The following is a 26,732-nucleotide window of genomic DNA, read 5'->3' as shown; positions in this document are numbered from 1 at the left end:
AGACTTAAACTAGGAACCAAGAATATTGCCTCTAGCCCCCTGTATTAGTCTCTGAGTCAAACCACTTTTTATGTTTTATTTTTTAACTTTTATTTTTTTTTAAGTAGGCTCCATGCCCAGCACGAAGCCCAACAGGGGGTTTGAACTCATGACCCTGAGATCAAGACCTGAACTGAGATCAATAGTTGGGATGCTTAACCAACTAAGCCACGCTGGCACCCCTCAATCCACTTTTTAAGAACCCATACATGAATATATCCTTTTGTTATTGATTTTGCCTTGACTTCTCAAGGAGCATATGAAGGAAAATGTGAGTTGTAGTAAAGCAAAAGATCAGGATGGTAAGGACAGTGAAAAATAAATCATAACTCTTTAAAAAAAACTGCATTTAAAAATTCTAAATATCTTGGGGCGCCTGGGTGGCTCAGTCATTAAGCATCTGCCTTCGGCTCAGGTCATGATCCCAGGGTCCTGGGATCGAGCCCCACATCCGGCTCCTTACTCAGCGGGAAGCCTGCTTCTCCCTCTCCCACTCCCCCGCCTGTGTTCCCTCTCTCGCTGTCTCTCTCTCTAACAAATAAATAAAATCTTAAAAAAAAAATCTAAATATCTCTCTTTTTGCTTGCCAATAAATAATCAATACGAAACTTTGAGATATGCTTGGAATAACTTGGAGGAAGAGCACAATGCCCTAGTAGGTGCAGTTCCACATATACCAAACATCTTATGAAAAGGGCCTATAATGATATTAACTCAGAGGACAGAACTTCTGTTACCTGCAATCATGATATTTCTATATTCTGTAATGAATGACTTACAAGGTCTTAGCTAATAGTCTGAGAATCATAATGCATAAAGCCCATGAATGAAATGATAATGATGAGATCATCTTCAGATGTCATAAGTTAATAACTAACACAGGATTAATAGGAATTCTGGTAGAAGGCAACAGCACAGAATGGAACATTTTTTCCCGATTAAAAGCTTTAGTCTTATCTGAGAGTTCAAGATTTACCAGGTGTTTCTCTGTATGAATATCTGGATCGTTCATATTTTTTCCCTTTCTGACTGGCTTTTTAAATTATAAGGAATACTAGTGCTAATTCCACCTCTTAGTCCTTCATCTCATCTTCCAGCTAATGAGAACAATTTTCAAAAAGTCTACTGTGGGCTGGATCCTAACCCAAGACTAGTAAGCAGAGGTTCCAGAAACTTGGCAGATGTTATTTGTGACTTAGACTGAGCAAGACCTCTCTTTTATAAATAATTCCATTCTGTTCCAATTCTCTTTCTTCAACATGCTGAATATCCTAATGAAAAAACCTAAAATCCTTTCAGTTATAAGTGCTAAGGTATTTTTCCCAATAGGGAGAGAAAAACCTAAGCCAGTTCTGATGCTCTGAGTAGGATATCCCCCAAGTAACTCAGCTTCTCAAGGGACTTAATCAGGACATCGTTTATGCCTGTGTTTATGGGAAGCTATTTCGAGGATATCATTAACTATTCTTTCAAAGTCATTTTAGTAATTTTAACATTCACTTCTTCAAATACATTACAAAATCCTCAGCTAATGTTATGGGAAAAAAGCCAACGTTCAACAATTAATTTCAATATAATTTTAAAGAATACTATTTTATTCCTGTTTTCTGGAAGGTGTCACCATGATGGAAGAAATGAGAGATATCTTTGAACAAGGAGAAATTCCATTTCAGGGAGATGTTCAAATAAAGAAACAAATTTACTAGCAAATTCATTAGACCTCAGAATAGCCCTTAGGATCCTTTTTCATCTTTTAGATTAACCATTATTTTCTGAGGAACTTCCTAAAATTGACCTCTGTTTGTTGATTGATATTAAAAACTAACTTCTATATTAGGCACTTAGCAGAAAAATTTTCAAGATTTTAGTATCTAAGCCAATAAACTGCCAACAGGAATTGTGAGTAGAGTATAGCTAAGGATTTTTTTAATCATCAAATTAACTTAGGCAAAGATTTTTTAGTAGCTGCAAGACAGGAAATGTAAAAAGAAATTGGAGAAATATGGAATACCAATCGGAAAGATCGCAGCACCGAAAGCCCCTCCACGTCTGCTAGACCCAGTTCCATTAAACTGAGGGAGACAATAAATCCGTCAAAAATGTTCCAACCTTCTTGGAAATAATAGTAGGGATCCATGGCTATGAGCTTCAGGAACATTTCCGCTGTGAAAATTCCAGTGAAAACCTAAAGAGGGGAAGGCAGGGGGTAAGAAAAAGAAATAATAGAAAGAGAATGCCTTTATCATTATCTTTGAATACAACATGTCCAAGAAGCTGCAAGAGCTAGCCTTATTAAATTGTGCATCTGAGGACATCAGCACTTAGATGTCGCATGACTACTCCACATGATGCAGGAGAGCCTTGTTTTCCTCTTGAATCAAGTACTCAGTCCCAACGTTCACCTTCATTGCCAGAACCACCTGATTCACATTGTTCAAGACCACATTTAAAAAGCTATTTTAAGCAACAGGAAGACCACAGAGGGGATCCCTTCTAAAGGGTCAGCAGTCATTTTGAATGTTTATGTTTGGGATAGTTGCCTAAAACAAACAAACAAAAAAACACCACTCATTGAATTATAATTCTATTTTAAAAATATACAGTTATTCCTGATTTGATATTATGTGTCTTATCAAAGGTTGACATATGCTGCAGAGTTTCTTATTTTAAATTGTAAAAGCAACAGAACACTGCTAATAGTGTATAAATTATGGGAAAAAAGTATAGTTTCATCATCTTGCATACAACCATCATTTTTATGTATTCCCTTTCTGGTTTTTTTCAAATGCATATATATTTTGACAGAGTTATAAAATCACAGAGTACATAATATCTTGGGTCTTATTTTTCACTTATCATAATTCAATCCATGTTGCTACATAGGCTTCTGAATTCCCATTTATATCGCTTGTATAAAATTCTACTGAGTATATCCTCAAAGAACTTTCTTTTCTTTTTATTAAAGATTTATTTATTTATTTTAGAGAGAGAGAGAGAGTGTGAGCAGGGGGAGGGGCAGAGGGAGAGAGAGAGAAAGAATCTCAAACACACTCCCCACTGAGCACGGAGCCTGTTGCAACATGGGGCTCGATCCTAGGACCTTGAGATCATAACGTGAGCTGAAATCAAGAGCTGGCCGCTTAACCAACTGAGCCACTCAGGTGCCCCTCAAAAATTTTTCTCATTGTTGGAGACTTTGGTGCTTCCTTTTGATTATTTCAATATGAGAATCAATGATGTAATAACTGTTTTAGGCTTGGAGCTTATTGGGTATGAGAATGACTTCTTCCCAGTGTTACACGACTCCTACTTTTCTACCTTTCAGAGCACCCTGTGTCTCCCAATGCCTTCTATATCCCATAGGACTTGGTAACATAACATGCAGTAAGAAAGTAAAATCCCACAAATGCCAGTTTCGACAAGACCAATACCCTCATTCTAAGCTAACCATGTAACAACAGACTCTTACTGAATATCATAATATGTACTTTATATGTAATAGGTTTTAAACTCATAATAAATTACAGCTTGCAACTACCCGGTTACCAAGTTTACAAAGGAAGCAGTTTTAGGAAACTTTGAAGATATGGTCTGAGGACAAAACTGGAAATAGTGAAAAATACTTAGATTACACACAGTGTTTGGAAACAGACTCAATGAATGTATAGCAATGGCAAAACAGAACAGTGTGATGGAAATCAAAATGGATACGTGGGCTGTAAGGTTTTGTGTCTGTGTACTTTTCCATGGCTCCCCATTTTTCTAAACTGAAGATGCAGTATTCTAGAACTGAAAGAAAATATTCCCTAGAGATCCAGTTAAGCAAAATCAAAGTTCACAGTGCATGCTAAGCATCTACAGATGGAACATCACTGTAAGTGAGGGCAGCTAATCAATTCCCGCCAGACATTTTACCCTCAGCGTAAACCTATGGAAGGTTTCTCTATATAGAAATGTCAGCCTGCTTACTGCACACTAAGTAGAGACTGCATCTGCTGTCCTGTTGGTTCTGGTGAACACACAGGAAATGCTCAGTAATAAGCACTGGCTAACTGACCATGGAATATTTATACTGTGGGAACTCTGGTTCCTAAGAGAAAATCAACGATGACAGAGTACTGTTGCTTTTCAATGGGATGAATGGCACCCAGATGCCGGGCAGAAATGCCTGTGACAGAGGTCAGCAACCATGTTATTTCAACATACAGTGATTGCCATCATTTGGGGTTTGCTGGTATGAAAGAACTACTTTTTTACAAATGGAAAAGAGTAGATTTAAGGCTATCCCTATGATGCCATTCTAATTTGCACTGTGGTATGCTTCTTGAGGAGGAGAAAAAAGGAGAATTATAAGCAGAGTATCAACCAACAACTGTACATAGATGTGGCTCTTGTGAGTGTCCTCAAATATTCACCTAGGAATTTATGTCCTAATGTAGCAGTTCTCAAAGAAATTGGGACTGGGGTGTCAGGGCCTGACAAGTGTGGGGAGAGGTAAACCTACAGGGAGGACACTGGTGTGGATGCTGGATATCTAGCATAGGAAGCCAGAGCCTGAACAGGGCAAGGAGGACCATCACCTTGCAAGAGGTAACAGTGGTTTTTTGATCAAATAAATACACTAGAGATAGTGGCAACCAGGTTTCTTTTTGTCAGAGGAGTTACAACTATAGAAAGGGAGACACCAGAATGAATCCGGTAATGCTGGACTAGAATAAACAGCTAGCCCCATACTGAGAGGGCCCAGTCATGCACATTGCCTCCAGTAGATCTTGACTTCTAAATATCATTTTCCACTACAACAACCAGGGCTCCTTGAGAAATGGCTGGTCCAGGCCTGAGATGGGAAAAATATAAAATTAGCCTGGAATATTCTGTGATACCAGAAAAAAGGAAGTAATGAGGATATGTTAACAGGACACAGAAACCAGCTTGACGGAACTCTCAGTGGCCAAATCAGGAATGGTTTAAACATTTAGGTAAATGATAATAATGGATTATAACCCACCAGATAAAACTGAAAGCCATGAGTCCATGTTGATATAAATAAATGAGTAAATCATAAGTTTAACAAAGAAAAGTAAATTTAGATAATTTCAAAACATCTTCACAAAGATTTACTGACTATAATGGAATTATAGATGAAAAGAGTAATTCTACAGGAGAGAAGACTGGAAGACCCCTCCTTCATCAACTGACCAAGTGACCATCACCAATATGGGACAAATGGAAACTGTGCCACCTGGAAGGTTCAAAGAGAAGACAGCCTCGCTTGTGTGATATTCCTGCCAAATGTGTAAGCTGAGTCTAATCGTGAGGAAGCATCAGACAAACTGAACTTGAGGGAATTCTACAAAATAACTGGCCTGTAGTCTTCCCAAGTGCCAAGGTCAAGAGAGCCAATGAAAGACTGAGAAAGTCCGCCAAGCTGAAGAAGACTGAAGAGACAGGACAACCGAATGCAACAGGAGATTGGAACGGCATCCTTTTGTTAGAGAGGACATGACTGGGATTTCTGGCAGAACCTGAAGGGGCCTGAGAATGAAGTGTCTGTGAGGTGCACAGGAATTTCTTGAGTCTGATGGCTGTATCGTGGTTTTGCATGAGAGTGTACTGTTCATAAAACACACACGCGAGAGGCTGAGAGGCTGTGTCAGCAACTTACTGTCCAAAAAATTGTCTTAGACTGTACCTGAAATCTTTCTCCAAGATTGAGATTGCTTAAAAAACAAAACAAAACGAAACAAAACAAAACAAAACACCTTATAAACTCACTGTTGTGTTCAAATGATTGCAAAAAAGGCAAGAAAAGAATCTTTACATTTATCTCCTGAATAACACAAAAGTTGTAGATAGTCTCCCTGGGCTTCCATTTCCTCTATGGAACACGGGGGATGGATAGAATTATCTGTAAGGTTCTTCCTCGTATTAATGTTTTTCCTTGTGGGGAGGGTGGAAGAGGCAGGAGGGACCCTCACTTTACAGCAAACTATTCTCTTCTATCATCAGAAACCTCCATCTGTGTATCTATGGACAAACACAGCTCAATTCACTGTCCCAGCTATGGGAAGTCCTCAGAGTTCCAACCGTGAGACAAGATCGTCCCCTATTTCACAAGCTGGTCAATCTCACTCTTTTCCATCTTCTTTTTCTCAGGTTTAGTCAAAGACTCTCTAGATGTCTAAGCCTTTGGGAGCTCCTCTCTGCTTGTTAGATGGGATGCTGCCTGATTAATGAATCATTTAATAAAGCCAAAGTCCAAGCTACTGAATTACACTAATACAGTTCCCATGATTTGTAGAGTGCTTTTCACTATTCCCAAAACTTCTCTATAGGTTCTCATTTTATCCTCCCAACTACTGATGACATGGTGTTATCCTCGTTTCATAGATGCAAACATTTGTGGTTAGAAATGAGTAGCATATTTTAAGTTAGTATGTCCAAAACAGAACTCTTGATTTTAAACTCCAAACCTATTCCTTTCTCAGTCATCCTACTTCCCTCTTAGCTACTAAACTTCCAAATCTAGGTACCATTCTTCATTTCTTTCCCTTCACGCTCACCTCGAATCTACTGGCCATTCCACAGTGTCCTGAACCATTCACTATTTTCCATCCCCACTACTAATTGCATGCTTACAATTCTTTACAATCCCTTGAAAATTCTTGCCCCCAGAGTGCTTTCTCATTTTAAAGCTCGGTTTTGGTTAGCTTGCTTCAAGAAATCCCTGAATATTAGTTGCTGACCTTCCCTTCTCTCCTCTTTCTTCTCGGTGATTCTGAGCAAAGTCTTCTGAATGCTCACAACTCTAATTTAGGTGTAACCCTAAGTCTCTACAGATTTTTAAGAAAGGGAAAAATAATGTTATCTCCTGGCCTGGTCTGAGGGCAATTCTGCTGGTGGTCGGTGAAAAGGCCTCTCAAAATCCCTTCAAAATCAAGGACTCATTCTGTAAAAAGCAAGTAAAAGTAAAGACTTTAAGAAAAACAAACCATCACCGGGAAAATACCACCACCACCATCATCAACAACAAAATTATCAAGTCATATTTTTCATTACTTAACTCTTGGCTAATAAAATAAAGCTCTTATCTGTACCATTTTGTTGACTGGTTCAAAATGTTGCTTGATGGCCAAGCTTCTGGTCAGCCAGTCACACGGCCCACTGTCAGGTACCCTTCAGAGTCAGCAGATCTCCTGGACAGCCTATGAGAGTGTCCTGTTTCAAGACCACCCATATTTCACCAGGCTGCACATGAGGGTTTACGTCGAAGCAGTGAGTGCCTGAAGTGTGGCACTAACTCAGACATGGAGAGTGGAAAGACCACAGAATTATCTTGGACATATACCAGGGAACAGGATAGGCTGCAAGGACTAAGCAGATAAAGGATCTCCTCCTTTGCCATGTGTTTTCATAATCAGAACTCAAAATGATATTATAACACTCTAATAGTCTATTAGGACTTAACGTAAAAACTCTTTGTGTGTATGAGGCATGTGTGTGTGTGTGTGCGCGTGTGGGGGGAGGGAGAGGGAGAGAGAGAGAGAGAGAGAGAGGGAGAGGGAGAGGGAGAACATCAGGCAGAGATCATACTCAAAAGGTAACAGACAACTAGATTTGACTTGCGCATGGTGAAACTCCTAAGGAATAATGAAGCCCAGATGACCTAGAAGATTCTTTCCAACTAAATCTTTCCTATCTATAAAAATTCAATCAACTCCTGATTTTTGGATTAAAGAAATAAAACAGATAATCCCCAAAACACAACTATTTGACTTCAGAAACAATTAAAAAAAACCAACCTCATTCTTATCTTCTAAACAATATGATAAATTAAATATATGACTTAAGCTAACATTAAAATAAATTTGGCACAGATCAACTAACGGTAGAAACTGGATGAGAGCCCAGAAGTTGGATGTGAGGGGGAAACCAGCCTAGAATTAAAAGTTTCCCACAGATAGGCCCCATATGGATAATTAAGATATGACAGTGCAGGCAAATTTATAGTTATGTTTAATGCACTAAAAGAGCTCCCCTATTTTGTGGTGGTTGTTACTGAAGGTGAAAGGGGAAGTGATGTGCTGGAGTAATGCAGGAATCAATGTGAGAAACAGAATGAGAAAAAAAAATCCAGACGTCCTTGGCTCAGGTTGCTGAAACCAACCCACTGCACCATGCCTCCCATTCTGTCACCATGGCTGGTTTTCTGCCAATAGCTCCTAAATGACGTCTTCAAAGTTCTGCAGAAAGAGGAAACAGCCAAGGGATCACAACAGTGAGCAGAAGTGACTGGGGCTACGCCATATGTGGAAGCATTTGTCTTCCAATTAACTATTACTTTCTTTTCAACTAAACTCCAGCTTCCAGTATCAGAAAAAGATGTCCTACAGGCAAAACATGTTCAGATCATAAAATCAGGAGACAGTATTCTGTCTTACCAGATTTCCTACAGCCAAGACGTGTTCAAACTGTGGTGTCATGGGATGGTGCTCCATGGCCATAAACAGGGTATTGAGGACAATGCAGATGGTGATGGCCAAGTCCACAAAAGGATCCATAACGATCAAGTTCACAATCTCTTTCAGTTTTATCCAGTAGGGGTGACACTCCCAGATGAGGAAAGTATTGGCAAATTTATACCAGCATGGCGGGCACTTTCTCTGAGACTCTTCCAGCTCTGCAGTGAGTAAAAGAACAAACACAGGGAGAAAACAAAGGGGGCTGCTACTAATCCTCTGCTGGGTCGTTATCACTGCTATTCACCACAAGAAAGGTGGTTTGAAGGCTGTCTGTCCTGAGTGTGTAGTTGCTGCCCCCCACCCCATTTTCTTTCTCATGAAGGGAAAGAGGAGGCAGGGGCAGTCCCAGGTCACTTCCCTGTTAACAACTATCTGGTTATAAACTAGGGTTTGATCTGTCCGTTTTGGGAGCACAGCATCATGGTTAGGAGCTTGGCCTCTGGAATCTGACTCCCCGGTCCAACTGGCTTCAACACTCACGACTGTGTGATCTCAGGCAAGTTACTTATTCCTCTACACTTCTGTTGCCTCATCTGAAATGACACTTCCTTTACAGGCTATAGGACTAAACGAGTCCTATAATCCTCATCCACTGACTGAGGAGTAAGTGAGTGGGTGAACACAAAGCGGCCAGCACAGGGCCCGGCACACGGCAAGTCCTTGATAAATGGTGGGTTTTATATTATACATCATATCACTAAATCATTATCAGAGAAGCAGTCAAAAGCACAGACCCTGAAGCCAGACGTACCTGGGTGCTCAGCCACTGCTCAGTGGGGGAACCTGAGTACAGTACTTCAATTTGCTGGAAGAATGAAATGGGCTATGATAGAAAGTGAAAGTGCCTCGGAGCGCCCTGGTCTACAGTAAGTGCTACAGAAGCATTCGCTCTTCCCATTCTCTAGGCAGCAGAGGCAGGGCGGGTGGCCGGCGGCCGGCAAGCCAGTGCAGGCTGTTCCCTCCGGTCCCAAAGAAGTACAAGTCAGTGAGTTCGCCCAGTGAGCCCACTGAGGTGGGCACAGGAGTCCCACTCCTCTCTCTTCTCCTCTTTCTCATCCCTCCCCTTCCCTTCGTCATTTTCGTCCTCCCTCCCCTCTTCCCTTCCTTGGTCTCTCTCTTCTTTCCTTTTTCTTATCTTCTTTCAGTCTGGCTCTCTTGCTTTAAAAAAAAAAAACAGACTGTTTAGTTTCCAACAAGATCTTATGTGATCCCCAATATAAAAAACTGTTCTAGTTGATGCAGGAAGAGGAGCCCAGTCTGACCACGGACTTCCTCCTTCCCTGAGGCACTTCCCTAGAATCCTGGACATAGACTGAATATCATGGACCATGGTGATCTCTAAGGTCATTCAAGAAACAAAGATGAAAAAGGACCATTAGACACTAAAGGAAGAGAGCCATTCAGCTGGCAGCCACAACAATCCAGGCATTAGGCCATAGGTAACAAAGCCCTCCTCAAGTACAGTATGACTTATATAATAGCTTGGGTTACCAAAGTCCAAGGACCTTGATCTCCCAGGATGTTCTTTAAGAGATGTAGCTTTGAAAACCGGTCAGCATGATAATCCTTAGAGGCAAGGTCTTGGTTCCACGGGGTTGGATATCTATTCCACACCCCAACCCAATTCTGCTGACAAAATCAAATCATTCAGGGAATGAAAAAAAGTTTCCCAATGTTTCACCAAGAACAAGATGGCTGCCTTAAATTAGTCTACTTTCCCTTTTTCCAACCAGCTGGATGGTGCCCATGGTGATGGCTTTATTTTAGATGGGGTGCTTTGGTTGGGTTTTTGATTGGCTCCCTGGTTGCTAAGAAAATGGTTGCCTTGGTTTTTCAGATTTAAGGGCCACAGTAAGCGCCACGTGGGAGTCTGCGTGGGAAAGGAAGTCTGTGAAGAAAATTTGCTTTGGCTTCTTCCTCATAGAACTCCCTCCCTTCCCAAGGTAAATTTAGTTTTCTAACCAAAAAAAGAAAATGAAAAGGTTCTCTTATTTCCATAAATTCTTACAGTACATATTTGGAAATTTGGTTCCGTTCCTTTTTTTTAATCTCCTCCCTTCTCCAAACGTCTGTTCACTGGCACGTGGAGGTTAAAGCAGCAACTGTTCACGTCTCTGACAGTAGACACAATTGCAGTGTTGTACAGTGCTCTAGGCTCCAAGTCTCTGCCAGACACTGAAGAAGGGTTTCCCCACCCTATGGGGCATCAAGAAGATTCCTACAGGGATACTAGGGATCTTATCCACATTTTCTCAGGTAAGATCCCAGGATAATCTTTTCTGTTCCACAAACGGTAAGACAATGTAGAGCTTTAGGAGCTAGAAAAGATCAGTTAGGTGAAAACAGAGGTTTATAAACTGACTCACAACTTGACAAACTGTTACTGGTCCCACATGCCTGAAGCGGCTAAGAATTTGGTCTGGGGGAATGGGTTAACATATCCAAAGAAATATCCAAAGGTTTGTGGGGTCCCCCTTACTTTGCTCCTGGACATTCTCAAGAGATTACTGTAGTCTCAACCTCAGGGGTGCTGGGAATTGTTTTCAGAGAGGGCCTCACAATTCCAAGATGGTGGTGTTAGTAGACCGTGAGGGTTCTGAGGGCAGGGCTTCTCTCAATTCAATTCAACAACTTTGAAACACCTACAGTGTGTGAGGCCCTGGGAATACGCTGATGAACAAGAGTCCCCACCCTCACAGAGCTTGCAGCCACACCCATGAAAGACAGCAGGTAAGTAATGATGCTGACTGACACTTGGGGCTGGTCAATCGAACACAAGAGTGAATCAACAAATCATGGCAGCCAACAGCTATGGCCAGTTGTCTTTACAAGGCAGTTTTTGAACCTGTTTTACCTGAGAACCAATAATGCCAAGTACTACCATCACTTCTTCATTCTTACTTCACCAACTCCCTCCCCTTCTCCCACAGCTTCACTGCTCAGAGAAGTGAGGCTATAGTAGTCTGCCTACAACCTACCCCCAGTCCTCTGAAATATCCCCAAGCTGATGGCTCTGCTGACTAAATTCTGCTGAGTTTCCTGGATCCGGGTGAGCATGTCTGCAACGGGATTGGGGGACACACAGCAGGCAGGATTTTCTCCTTATTTACACGCTTCTGGAATTCTCCACTGTGTTCTCTAAGATATCAGGTAGGTAGAAGTCTGCTTCTTTGGTTTGGTAATCCAAAGATTAAAACAACGTCAGAGTTTCCTAACTGAAGTCTGAGAAGCAGGAACAATTATTCATTCAATGCTGGCTTTTCATGTTGTAGCAATCATTGAATACAGAGGGACCAGCAGTTAAATAGGAATGGATCTTTCTTAATGTCCTTTAATTCCCTCTCACATTATTCAGCTCCAGCCATTCATTGTTCTTTGCTTACAGCAGTTCTGTCTCATCAGCTTTAACAAAGGGAGTCGAATACTAGGGGAGGAGATAGGGGAATGTCAAAGGCTATGTGAACATTGGGACTTCAAAAAGGGAGAAAGAACTGGAATGGCTTCCTACTCAGGAACACAAGTATGACTGTCTCTCTCTCCCCTGAGCTACCCCTATATCTATTTTTTATTATGTATGTGCTGGTGGGTGGAGGGTAGAGAATGAGTAGGGTAGAACAGGAAGAAAAAGAAGAGTACGGGGAGAAGAGGAAGAAAATGGAGAAGAAAAAGACCAAGCTACTGCTCCAGTGGTTTCTACCCAACTCAGTAGAGGAATAGAAGCACCAAGGCCTCCAAAAGGAAGCCCGCAGCACGGAAGCCCCACCGCTCCAAGCATGGCAAGGGTCAGTCTAACAAACATTTTGGGCGCATGTACTTTTACTAGACCCTGTGCTGGGCCACTGCAGTAGTCAAACTGAGTAACTGTTGGATTGCATCAATAGTTCTCCCATTCTGATGTCTTTGCCGTCATAAAATATGCCTGTTGGAGGTGGTTCATTTGTCTTTCTCGATGTCCACAGATATCCAGAGAAATCCTGTCCTTGTCTCCAAGTAAAGAATAAAATTAGCCAAGGTTCTTAAGCTAGTGTTTCTTAGCTTGGAATTCTTTTTTTTTTTTTTTTTTAAGATTTTATTTATTTATTTGACAGAGACATAGCGAGAGAGGGAACACAAGCAGGGGGAGTGGGAGAGGGAGAAGCAGGCTTCCGGCGGAGCAGGGAGCCCGATGCGGGGCTCGATCCCAGGATCCTGGCATCATGACCTGAGCCGAAGGCAGACGCCTAACGACTGAGCCACCCAGGCGCCCCCTTAGCTTGGAATTCTTATGCTCTGCAGTTATTTGCCTGTGATCTCAAAGTATAAACTACAAAGTTTAAAGATATTTTCTCAGATGATGACCTCGATGAGAATTAAAGGAAAACAGGAATAAATGTTCAGGCAGCTGAAAACAGTTAACTCAATATTCTTTTTACGTGATACATTCTTCAGATTAGTCTACATACAGTCTAACACCTTGCTCACATGTGGGAATGTAAACAATCTAGGGGAGTTCCTTTCTGGGGATTCTCCCTTTATCACGGATGCTTGCCGAATGAATGAACACACACTCTCTCTCTCATTCCCTTTCTCTCAGAGTAGAAGTGGTATTGGGCTCAAATGACTCAAAAAATAACTTGTCGCAAAGACACCAGGATAGTTTTGAATCTCCTTATCTCAGGAACTCTGGTTATTGTTGGGTTAGCCTGGGGGTCTGAACTCTGAAGAACAGCAATCTGAGGCCTTGAGAATATTCTGGATCTATAGTGGGACAGCTCAGGGGAATCCACGTGAATCAAAAGAAGAAGATTCATGCAGAATCAATCAGAATCTCGTGAGAGAAAACCCCGTCAGTGAATCTACCTCCAGAGAAAGCAAGAGGAGCCTGGAATACAGACCACAGTTGGACAGAGAGCTGATACTTGCTAGGGGACTGTGGGGTCATGGAAAATCCTGATATTCCTCAGCATGCCAGGCTGTGTCGTGGCGGAGCCACCCAATACCAGTACAAGCACTGACAGCAACGTTACTGCAGATACACTATGATTCAACAGTGCCTGTTCTTTCCCTGTGGCACAGAGAGCCGAAATAAGAGGGGTTTCGGCTTACCTATTCACACATCAAATATATTTATGGATACGTGGGGGTGTTTGATGAGAGGCAGAATTAGGTGCAATCAAAATGCACAGTACATTAGTCCTTCAGGGAAAACCAAGAGGGCTGTAGGTAGCTAACAAGGAAAAGAGGAAGGTATGTTTTGGGGCAGAGGGCACGGAGGGGATTCCATCATTTCCTTTTTTCACAGTTCTTCAGTCTACAGCCTTTACGCCTCACCTCACTCCACTGGCTCCTCATGACCATTACGGTCTTGAGATCTTCTAGCTCACCCCTGACTGTCATTCCTTCATTCTTCTTACCTATCTGTGTACGATGCTGGCAGCAGCTCTGAAGTCCTTATTTGAGTCTCTGCATGCAGATCTGGGATGCTGGTTTCTACAACCAGTAGACTCTATTCCTAAAGTTCAGAGTCAATTTTTGCAAAACTCAGGCCAATGGACAGGGATTATATTTATCATGCGCACTACATATTGATATCTTGGTGGCTTGGACTGACATCAAGGGCACATACCTTCAACTAGTGTATTTGTAACAACACTCAATATACTGTTGATTCTGTCCTTCCGTCCATAGGAGGCCAGTTGGTCCATGGAAACTAAGAGAGATCCAGGGCCTTTCTTCTTAATTTCCACCTCAGTTGTAGCCTGAAAAAAATAGCAAATCAGGTGAGTAAAGTCTTACAAACATTACATCTGGGCCTTACTGGACAGATAGTCCAGAATATGAGCAGAAACAGATACTCTTCATGACATCTTTTAACTTTGACCCTACAATCCTATTAACCTCAAGAAGTAGAAGGAAACATGACCACGGATCATCCTACCTCTATAGATGACAAGACCAGGTAAGTTTGTACAAATCTACAATGAACCAAAGAATCTGGCTGGGACCCAAACACCTCATCTGGTCAATTCCTAGCATGCAGTAGAAAGACCAGATCTCCAGGGGCAATGCCATCTGAAGCAGAACGTGAGTTTTCCTGTCTCAGTCTCGTATCCACAGCATCTGGCTAGAATTGGACCACACGATAAAATAAGTCAAATTCACCTCTATTCGACATTTCATTAAGGGCCAAGTCCCTGATCACACTGAGTACTGTAGACATTGTTTCCTCCATGGGAAGGAGGCACCATCACTCTCTCAAACTATCACCTCCAAATGTCAAACCTGGGCCTAACTGAACGTTAGCAAGTTGAAGTTCTACCCTAATTCTCCTCCAAGCCACTCCAAGTATGCTAAGGGTTTCACTATTTTAATTACATATATAGCACTATGTTTATTTTGCCCTTATAAAATTTTACTTTATAAGTTAACCTGCAATATTCAAATTCCCAAACAAAAAAGGCAGAAAACACCATCAGACGGTTATACAAAGTAACTGTTACATGCTCCACTGGGGGCAATACTGGTATGGAAGGTTACAGCACCGTGTTTCTTAATGCCCCTTGCTTGTGCTCTTTGTGACACCCTGAATATACTACATTAGATCAGCCTTCATGCAGTGGCTTAAAAGCTAGCTTTCTAGTAACCATGCCAACCACTATAACAGGTCATCCATGTAATGTTGGCTGTCCCTTCCATTGTGAAGGTAAGAGGGCAGAGACAGTCACCATCTCTCAGAGGACAGGGAAGATACGTATTTGTATGAAGCTGGAGAAGTATATCTGATCAGTACCAGAATGATCCTAGCTGTTTTGAAAAGAAAATAATTGTTTCTAGAGAGCTACGTCAGAAAGCCTTTCTGCCCTTAGATATGATTAGATTTTAAGAACTGTAGAGAGGAAAGTTTCTGGCAGATTATAATTTATCTTATTACAGTGTTTCATCAAACTGTTTCACTGATTCAGACATTTGGTTTACCTTAGGGTTTTGTTTTGTTTGGCAGAGCAACAGAAGAAATGGAAAAGAAAAAGAACTGATTTCCTTGGGAATTCCTGGCTGCATTATTATACAAACACCTGTATATGTAACAACGATGTGTTGACCAGTACCTCAGGTCATAATAAGATATATTTCTTTGATAGGCCACTTTTTGCTGCAATTGCCAGCCTGATATTCATGACACCTAATAAATCAGATTAGACTACTCTATTTTAAAAATGACAACCATCTAAAAAGGAATCCAGAAAGGCCCATACAGTGGACACTCTTGTTTCTGGCATTTATTCATTCTAGAATTTTACTGAGCTGCCCTCTGCAGATCTACAGTACATGGTAGATAATTTTCATAATGCTGACTCCAAGGTCCTGTAAGATCTGATGGACTGGCTGATTCATCAAGAAAGGATAAAACTGTATTTAAAACTGCTTTGGTTCTAAGTATATCTTATTGTTTTCTGGACTTGCTGGATATAACAAGATATAAATTCTTCAGACTTTAATAACATTAACCTTAAACAAAGTTAATAAAAATGCTATCTAAAGGACCTAGTCAAATCATTAGATTATTATTTAGTGGTATCTATTTGAAAGCTAAAATAATTTTTAGCTTGGATTAAAAAAATCCACATAAAGTTTATCCCCAAGCTTAATATTAAGATGGAACAATTATTATTTATATCTTTCTATGTAAAATGAAAATGAACTATAGCAGGGATATGGGGAGACAACATAGTTCTATAACGTTAAAATTTGTTCCAGAGTAAGGCATGTTATAGAACATATCTTCAGTTTCAGAAAAGAAATAAATGAAAGAAGACACCAAGAAAAAAAAAAATCAAAGACCATACTTGGGGAACTTCAGAGGGCAAAAAAAGAAAGTCATTATGTCACCTTTTTACATAGGAAAAGCATATACCACAGATCCAAATAACAGGTTCCACTGAAAAGTATTGTGGTAATAATAGGATAGTCAGAAAAGTCCCCTTAAATTGGTAAAAGTCCATGGATGAAAGATGAAATCACAAAGGAAATTAGAAAATACTTTGAGGATAATGGAAACAATACATTAAGATTTATGGGATGCAGGGGCACCTGGGTGGCTCAGTCGTTAAGTGTCTGCCTTCAGCTCAGGTCATGATCCCAGGGTCCTGGGATGGAGCCCCACATCGGGCTCCCTGCTCGGTGGGGAATCTGCTTCTCCCTCTCCCCCTCCCACTCCCCCTGCTTGTGTTCCCTCTCTCGCTGTCTCTCTCTCTCTGTCAAATAAATAAATAAATAAAATCTTAAAAACAAAAAAACAAATGACCTTTATGGAGTCTCTAAAAAAAAAAAAAGATTTATGGGATGCAGCTAACACATGGTTTGAGAAAATTTTACAGTGCTAAAGGCTTATAATAGAATATAGAAAAGATATAAAATCAATGCTCTAAGCTTTCACCTTGAGAAATTAGAAAAAGATCAAATTAAACTGTAAGTAGATGAAAGGAAATAATAAAAATAAGAATGGACATTAATGAATTAGTAAGTGGACAAACAATAGACAATCAAAAAGGGCAAATGTTTTTTTAAAAACAGATTACTAAAATTGATAATTCCCTAGCAATACTGATCAAGAAAAAAAGAAAACACAAATGGTAATTTTCAGGAAAAGGAATGGGAACATTACTACAAATCCTATAGGCATTATTAGGATAATAAGAACATACCGTAATTCTAAGTTGAACCATTGTAAGATGGAAACCTTCTATACAATATTTATATTAGTCAGAGTATGATAAGCTACAGTATGATAATAAATAAACCCCAAAATCTAAGTGGTCTAACCTAAAAAAAAAAAAAAAGGATATATTGTAAATAACTTCATGTCATTTCATCTTGTATGAAATGGACAAACTTATCAAAACACAACTTATCAAAACTGATAGAAGAAACAGAAAATCTAAATAGCCCACATTAGAAACTATAATTGAAAAAAACCTTACAATAAATAGAAGTCTAGGTCCAGATGGCTCTACCAGTGAATTCTACCAAACATTTACAGAAAAAATAATACCAGTACCAATACTAATACCAATTCCTTCAGAAAATAGAGGATAAGGGTATACTTCTCAACCTGTTTTAAAGTTAACATAACCTGATACTAAACCTGCCAAAAACACCACAAGAAAAGAAAATGAGAGACCAATATCCCTCATGGACAACGATGTTAAATTCTTAACAAAACAAGCAAATATATACAAAGATAATATATCACAATCAACAGGGCTTATATTAGGAAGGCTAGTTTCACATTAGGAAAAAAGTCAATGTTATTCATCACTTTAATAGAATAAAGGAGAAAAACCATCTGATTATCTCACAGATGCAGAAAAAGAACATTTAATAAAATTCAACACCTCTGCATAATAAAATTTCTTAGCGAGCCAGGAATAGAATGTAGCAGCTTCAATCTGATAAAGAATATCTATGAAAATCTACAGCTAACAATATACTTCTTGATGAAACATTAAATTCTCTTCCTCTAATAATGGAAACAAGGAAGAATGTCTGCTTTTATAATTTCTATGCAATTTTGTATCTCAAGTACTAGCTAGTGCAATAAAGCAAGAAAAATAAGTAAAAGGCATAAAGGTGCAGTTGCTGTTATACACAGACAATATTATTGTGCATGTAGAAAACCCTATGGAATTTACAAAAAAAAAAAAAAGACCTAACAGAACCAATATGTTAATTTATCAAGGTGATGAGATACAAGGTCATACACAAAAATTAACTGTATTTCTATGTTCTGGCAACAACAAATACTTGAAAACAAAAAATTTAAAAATTATACCTTTTACAACAGTATCAAAAAACACAAATACCAAGGAATAAAACTAATGAAAGATGGGTAAGACATCCAATACAAACTACACAACTTTGCTGAGAGAAACTTGAGAAGACTTTAATAAATGAGAACTATACCACATTCACAGATTGAAAGACTCAAGGACATCCATTATTCCCAGCAATCACTCTAAGAATTCTAGGCTTTTCTGAAGAAACTGATAGAAAATGATTCTAAAATACATAAGGACACGCAAAGGATCTAGAATAGGAAAATAATCTTTTAAAAAAGATCTGAATAGCAAATTAATCTCTTAAGAGATTATTTAATAATCTTTAAAATATTTTTTGTTTGGAGGGCTTATGCTATCTCATTTCAAGACTATAAAGTTACAGTAATTAGACAAATGTAATATTGGTCTAAGCATAGACAAACAGACCAAGGGAACAGAACAGAATCCAGAAACAGACCCACACATGTACATCAATTGATTTTTGACCAAGGTGCCAAGTCAATTCAATGGAGAAAGTAAAGTCTTTTTAACAAATGGTACTGAGAAACTAGATATTCATCCAAGTCAACTCCCATCTAATTTCACACACACAAATTGAGCTAAATCAGAGACCTGAATATAAAACCCGGAACTGTAAAATTTATAGAAGGCAAATAACTTCACAATTTTGGGTAATGGCAAAGATTACTTGGACAGGATGCAAAAAACAACATAAAAGGAAAAAACTGTTACATTGGATTTCATCAAAATTAAAAATTTATGTATCTGATAAAGGACTTGTATCCATAACATATAAAAACAAATCAATAATGGGTAAAAGATTTAAAAATAAGCAACTAATAAAAGATCTGTGAGAAGCCAATAAGCACATGAAAAGATGCTCATCATCATTAATCAGCAGGGAAATGCAAATTAAAAGCAGGTAAGATACAGTTTATGACTACTAATATGCTAAAATCAAAGACTAACATCACCAAATGTTGGCTAGGATGTGGAGCAATTGGAACTCTAATACACTGTTGGTAGGAGCATTAAAAAAATGGTGTAACTATTTTGGAAAGCTGTTTGGCAGTTTCTTATAAAGCTGAATATAACATTTACTATATGACCCAGGAATTTCATTCTGAGATAATTATTCAATATAAATGAAAACATTTATTTACCAAAAGAGTTGCACAAGACTGCTCTCAGCAACCTGAATGTCCATCAACAGGAAAGTGGACTAACACAGTAGAGTGTATTTATACAACAAAGTACCTTATCAATCTCATCAATAACAGGGAATGATCTATTGAAACAACATGGATGTATCTCAAAAACATCTTGTTGAGTGAAAGAAGCCAAATAAGAAATACATATTGTATGAGTCCTTGAAAATGAAAGAAAACGAATCTATGGTGATACATATAGAAGAGGTTGCTCAGAGAGGTGAGGGGATTGAGTAGGAAAGGGTTCCTTCTGGGAGAGTCTTGTGGTACAAAGGGGTGTAGGGGACAATTCTCAGCTGGTCAGACAGCTCCTACTCCACCACCATCATATCCACACCCTTGGTAACTCTTGGATGACGGTTACCCATTGCACTGCTGCAATACTGATTATGCAGTACAATTCCTTTGAGAAAGAATATGGGACACAGAGTGTGTATATAATATGTATAAAATGCTATCTAGGGTGCCTGGGTGGCTCAGTCGTTAAGCGTCTGCCTTCGGCTCAGGTCATGATCCCAGGGTCCTGGGATCGAGCCCCGCATCGGGCTCCCTGCTCTGCGGGAAGCCTGCTTCTCCCTCTCCCACTCCCCCTGCTTGTGTTCCTGCTCTTGCTGTCTCTCTCTCTGTCAAATAAATAAATAAAATCTTTAAAAAAAATGCTATCTATAGTGTGGAAATAAATGAAGATCAATCAAGTGGGAAAAGCTATTTATTCTGAGCTTGACGTAGGGAGTCAGCCACCATCACATGTGTTTTGCCAGAGACTCAAAGGCAGGCAGAGTGGGAAAGCTTTATAGTGGAAAAAAGGGAAGACTTCGGGTGTGCCTTGATTTCAAGGTGGCTGGCACGAGGAAGCTGTAGGTGGGCTAATGAGAAGCAGGGCATCCTAGGTGATTGATTAGGGGTGCATATTCGGCTTTCTCTGATGGGTCCTAAGTTGAAAGCAGAAACAGAAATTAGGGAAAGTGTCACTTAGTAATCAAGTCCTGACCATTTGGGGCTGATTGTTATAGAAGTTATTGTTTAGTTTACTGGATTGTCACTAGAGATAGCAATCTGGCTTCCTGCAAGTCTGACTTATAGCAGGCTGGTTGCCTGGCTTGTTTATCATTGATAAGGGGGCTGGCTTCTTGGGCAGGTTGTGGATGAAAGTCCTATTTTTATATATGGTCTGGTTGTTGTCTAAACATGGAGTCTCTCATTATTCATCAGATCTGACCGATTAATGGAGAGACAGGGAGCAAACATATATTCATCACTGTTAACTGCCTAGGATGACATAAACTAAAACTCCCTATAAAGAACATTACTTAAAAGTGCTAAACACTAACTGGGGGCTAAGATAGTAGCATCCAGAGAAAAATAAATCTGTACTAAAAAAGTCTGATCTGTTAAAACCAGGGTATGCAGGAATCCAAGATGGATGTAGTTCCTGAAATCCTTCCTCCCTAGGTGAAGTTTTTTTAAAGATTTTATTTATTTGACAGAGAGACACAGAATAAAATTAGCCAAGGTTCTTAAGCTAGTGTTTCTTAGCTTGGAATTCTTTTTTTTTTTTAAGATTCTATTTATTTGTCTGACAGAGAGAGACACAGCGAGAGAGGGAACACAAGCAGGGGGAGAGAGGGAACACAAGCAGGGGGAGTGGAAGAGGGAGAAGCAAGCCTCCCATGGAGCAAGGAGCCCGATGAGGGGCTCGATCCCAGGATCCTGGCATCATGACCTGAGCCGAAGGCAGACGCTTAACGACTGAGCCACCCAGACGCCCCAGTCCCTAGGTGAAGTTTTGAAAGCTGGCACTGAAAGCCCAGGCTATTTGCTTCTTTCTTTTCAACTTTTACAACATTGAGATGAAATGCACATAACATAAAATTCACCATTTTAACCGTTTCAAAGTTATTGCAATTCAGTGGCTTATAGTATATTTACAGTGTATTCCACGATATTTCCATCATACCAAAGAAAAACACAGTACTTGTTAGCAGCCAATCCCAAGCCCCACCTCTACCTAGCCCCTTGCAACCAATAATCTGTTTTTTGTCTTTACAGACTTGCCTCTTCTAGACATTTCATATAAATGGAATCGTATATTATGTGGCATTTTGTGCCTGGCTTCTTTCGCTGAGCATCATGCTTTCAAGGTTCATTCATGCTGTAGCACATATCAATACGTCATTCCCTTTTATGGCTGAATAATATTACATAATAGGGATGTGTCACATTTTAGTTATCCATCCCTCAGTTGATGGGCATTTGGGTTGTTTCCATTTTTTGGCTATTATGAATAATGATTTTATGAATATTCATGTACAAGTTTTTGTGTGAACACTGTTTTCAGTTCTACCTAGAAGCAGAGTTGCTGGATCATATGGTAACTCTGTGTTTAATTTTTTGAGGAACTGCCACTGTTCTCCAAAGTGGCCGCACCATCCGGGTTGTTGGCTATCGTATCTTGTGTCAGATTTTAGCCACCCGGAGGGAAGGAATGCTGGAGTGGACTCTCCCATGTATAGCAGCTTCAGAGGCGCCCTTCCTCCAGACTCTGCTTGGGAGGTGTGTCTGCTATTGGCTCAGCTACTCAGTTATTATCACCTGGGAGGGAGGGAGAGGACTTCTTCCTTCAACCACGCTGAGACCCAAGGACCAGAGGAGAGATCACATACTCTTTCCCTTCCCCTTACCTATCTTTTCAGGTCATTTTTTATTCCTGTAAGTGGAGGTGTTTATTTCTTTTGTTTGTTTTGTTTACTTTGTTGGGGAGGAAAGAGAAGATTTAATAATGTTTTAAAGGCAGGAGCTTCTGCCTTCTTAGAATTCAGCCTCTAAGCAGCTTTCATGTAAAACTATCAGTAACAGAGGAAGCCACTGAGAACCTTAATTACATTCTTTGAAAGTTAAACTCAGTACAAATTTGTTCCATTTCTCTCAACCCAAATGCAAAGTTTATTAGGACATTTAGCCTCGGATTTCCAACCTCCTAAATTGTAGCTGTCCTTCTCAAAGAGATATCCTATAACACCTGCAGATGGCAGATTTTGCCCACATTTCTATAGATCTGCCCAAGGAAGCTCAACTAAATTGCCTTCCGATGGAGATGTATGAACAGAAATTTATCAGGCAGTTACCTTTCTTGGAACTAAAATTTAGAGCATTTTAGAAGTAGCTTTAAAGAACCTAGCCATTTATCTCCTGTTCAAGTCTTTCTCAAATTTTTGCAGTAATCGGCTTTAAAATAATTGCACAATAATTTCTTCTTCTCAAAGGTTCTTTAAGATTTTAGAAGGAATGCAACCCTTGCCAAGTCAAGCAGTTCAGGAGAAATCTTAATGTCTACTTCTCACGGCTAAGCAGGCCAAAAAAGTATAGGGAAATAAATGGAAACTGGCTTTCTGAACACCAGGAATGGGCCAAATAATATGCTTCACAGTTTATAAATGTTATTACATTTAATCTTCACAATAGCCTTATAGCACAGGTCCTTTTGTCTCTTTTTTACAGATAAGGAAATGGGCTTAGAAAGGTGACATTAATCTCCCAGGATCACATCAGTAAATAAACTGAAGAACCCGGGCTTCAGAGTTGGTGCAGTGCCCTGGTTACCGGCCAGTGCGCTGGAGTCAGACTGCCTGTGTTCAAGCCCTAACCCTACCACTTACTGTGTGATGTTGGACAAGTCACTTTATTTCTCTAAGCCTTGGTTTCCTCCTCAGTGAAATGCACACACGAGTAGTATCTATCAGCTGTGTGCATTAAATGAGATAATGCTTGTGTAAGCTAGTGCAACATGATTTCTGAGTTACTTGTGATTTTTTGATTTGTCAGCAGCACCTGCTTTCTCCATGAGTGATGAGATTCTCACCTACTTTTCCAGCTTAGAGATGAAGACACGGGAAAAGTCCCCTCATCCTCTGCTTCAGCAAAAAGCAAAAGTGAAAATTCCTAAACTATTGAAAAATACTCACTAATCATAACTGAATAATTAATGAACAGGTGAAATAGTTTCTGATGAAACTCTAATGAGGTGATGTCCGGGTATCTTTTTTTCCACAGAAAATATTATATTTCTTTTTTCTTTCTTTTTTTTTTTTTTTTTAAGATTTATTTATTTGAGAGAGAGAGAGCACATGCACAAGCAGGGAGAGGGGCAGGGGGAGAGGGAGAGAAGAAGACTCCCTTCTGAGCGTGGAGCCCAACGTGGGTCTTGCTCTCAGGACCCTGAGATCATGACCTGAACCGAAATCAAGAGTCAGATGCTTAATCAACTGAGCCACCCAGGCGCCCTGAGAATATTATATTTCTTGACTTGAGTCTGAGGAAAAAATACAGATGTGGCATAGCCTAAGCATCAATACTGTGTGAGCCCAGCTTGTGCGCCTCAGCAGCTCCCATACCACTCCACAGAGCATGAGCATACAATGGAAGCACTCTAGTGGTTAATCCACTGGAGACGCATCCCAAATGTTTTGACAGTAGGAATCGCTACATCCTAGCCTAAAGCGGTATTCGCTGCTCCTCTGGTCTGGACTGCAGGTAACATTAGTAATCTGTTGCGTCCTTCTAAGATGAATGGTGTTTTTCCCACTTCCCAAAGAAGCTAATATTCAAGCAGCCAGGAAGGCCTCTTTGACAGCAGGAAGACCTTGGTTCAAGCTCCATTTCCATGAATCACTAAGGCTCAGAACCTCACCTGTTAAGAGGATAAAACCACCTACTGAACACAATGATTACAAGAAATTAAATGAGATCATGCATATAAAGTGCTTAGCATAACTATAGCAAGAACCCAATATATGGTGGCTCTAATTATTATGTCCGTTGTGGAAAACTGTAAATAACAGAAAAGTGTAAGGAAGAAAAAAAGTCACCTTTAATTTCCCCTCCCAAAGGCAACTACTATTAACTTCTAGTCAGGCACCCTCTCTCTGTAGGTAGTTTGTCTTTCTATAGATCTGCTATCATAGCACACACACACTATGCAGTCTGGGTTTGTTTTGTTTTGTTTTTTTGGCCTATTAATATAACTTACATAGATTGCCACACAATTAATAGCTAGGAAGTGCTTCTTTACGGCTTCTAATGAAATAGCTTTTCCTAGTTATGAAGCCTTTGGGGATGAAATAGTCCTGCCTACCTCATTTCCTACCACTCTGGGATCTGCCCTCCTGGCCTTGGGAATCCTCAAATCTGTCACCATCATCGCTTAGGACCTCTGCAATGAATCCCCTAAGTGCTTACAGGGTGTTGAGTGTGCAGGCGCCCCAAAACCCAAAGGCAGGACTCTGTAGGCTACAGTGTAAAGTGGTGCAGACAGCCTTACTTCCACAACCATCTGCTCAACTGCCTCTCAAATTTTCTCCCCCACACATTGTAATAGAAGCTGCAAAAAAACCAAAAACCAAACCTGCAAACATGCTCATCTGCCTTTAGCTGAAGTTCAATCTCCTCCTTCCTCAATACCTTTTCTAATACCTTCTTTTCAAAGAAAAAGCAAGATGTATTATTTGGCTGAAATATTTAAAAAACCAGCCAGAATGTCAAAATTTAATTTGGTTCTTAACATTTGAGTTGCCCAAACTGTACTGTCCATGCTGACCCACCCCTCATTCTCTACTGATATCATCTCTTGCTTTTTCAAAGAACATAACTGTCTAATTATGGAGCTTAAAAATTTACCTCTAGATATAGAATTAGAGACAAACAAAAATTATATTTAGAGTAAAGATAATCATCTATAACATTTATTTTGGCCAACTCTCTGGTTTTGGGGGGATTTTGGAACCACTGTTTGTTATTATTACCGTTCCTATTATAGTTGATACTAAAGAAACAGTTTTCCAGAAGAAAAATGCCTATGTGCCTAAACAGAGAAGGCATTAAAATTCACTGAGAAAGAGAAGATTGTCTTCTCCCTAAGACTCTGGCTCTATCAACAATGAGCTGCGTGACCTCCAGGAGCCCAAATTCTCTGAGCTCTACTTCCCCATCTAAAAACAGGGATAATGCTCTCCACTTGGTCAGCCTTACAGAAATTTTTATTCAGAGCAAATTAAATAATGAATGTAAAAGTAATTTGTAGCTTGTAAAAAGCTAAACAAACACGTGTGTGGGGGGGGGCGGGTATTTTGCTAATAAATAAAAAGGCAGGAGAGAAAAGACAATGTCAAACACATCCTTAAGTGCCTTTTATCTGTACAGTCAACAACTGTCCTGAAATGTTAAAAACAGATCATTGTGAATTATTCCATCCTTGACTGTCCAGTTTTCCTCCACACATGCAACATGCTAATTAGAGGACCGGCTGTCTTCGTGCTGTGTTAGAGGGAACGGAAGTGTTAGAACAAAATGGACTGGCATGCTATCCCATGGAGTTTATGCCAGCTAAGGAAGGACTGAGGGAAGTTAAGGAGTTAGATGTACAGAGGATGAGGATCGCTGAGGTTACAAGAATTTGAAACTACAAAAAAAGGTATAAACAGCTTAGAATTTAAAGAAGTGTTAAGAGATGGCTTTTCCCAAAGAGGGGAGCCATTATCCAAACCCCTAGACAAGTGATTTTACGAAGCTATTATATGTAGCTCCTCCAGAGCCTGACATTTGATTACATTTAAAATTCATCTTTCGCTTCCCTTTTCCTTCCTCCCCCATACACCATGTGTTCTTGCCCCAACCTCCCACTTTTCCCTCCTTTGATTTATTTCCATTTCAATCCCTTTTGAATGTCTAGCTTCAGTTCTGCACCGGCTTCCCTAACCTCTCCTTGCTTGGCTCTCCCTGGTGCACACCTCCTGCCCGCAGCACCAGGTATCCACGTTCCTCTTTGGAAAAATCACACCTCATTCTTACAGAGGAGACTGGAAAATTATTCTGAACTATATTGTTGTTGTTGTTGTTTTAACAGAAAGATAAGAGCTTTAAATTCCAGGCTGTTTCCCTATGAGGAGAGGACGTGGGAGGGAGAGAAGCAATGGTAGTTCCAAACCGGCTCAGACTTGGTCATTGGTGGTGGCAGGATGCCATTCTCATTCCATCCGGGCAGGATCCGCTGGCCAGAGGCATTCAGTCAAAGCAGGGTGGGGGGGAGGGGGGAGAGGGAAACAGGTAGGCTGACAGAGACTCGCAAAGATGGAGAGAAAGAAAAGGAAGTAAAA

General features: G+C 40.0%; 1 protein-coding gene across 1 annotated transcript in view; it reads right to left on the bottom strand.

Annotated features, from left to right (window-relative positions):
- The window catches only part of SCN8A (sodium voltage-gated channel alpha subunit 8), a 174,119-nt gene that overhangs the window by 37,436 nt on the left and 109,951 nt on the right, over window positions 1-26,732 (bottom strand). The window contains exons 13-16 of the mRNA XM_081821697.1: window positions 23,081-23,095; window positions 14,167-14,299; window positions 8,481-8,719; window positions 2,051-2,224 (exon numbers count right to left, since the gene is read on the bottom strand). Of these exons, the coding sequence (XP_081677823.1) occupies window positions 2,051-2,224; window positions 8,481-8,719; window positions 14,167-14,299; window positions 23,081-23,095 (561 nt within the window). The remainder of the gene's footprint in view (window positions 1-2,050; window positions 2,225-8,480; window positions 8,720-14,166; window positions 14,300-23,080; window positions 23,096-26,732) is intronic.

Source organism: Leptonychotes weddellii, chromosome 5 (assembly GCF_054177405.1).
Source record: "Leptonychotes weddellii isolate Sample4059 chromosome 5, ASM5417740v2, whole genome shotgun sequence".
In the NCBI taxonomy this organism is placed as follows: domain Eukaryota; kingdom Metazoa; phylum Chordata; class Mammalia; order Carnivora; family Phocidae; genus Leptonychotes; species Leptonychotes weddellii.
The sequence above is the reverse complement of the archived record's forward strand: the minus strand, read 5'-3'. Positions and strand labels throughout refer to the sequence as shown.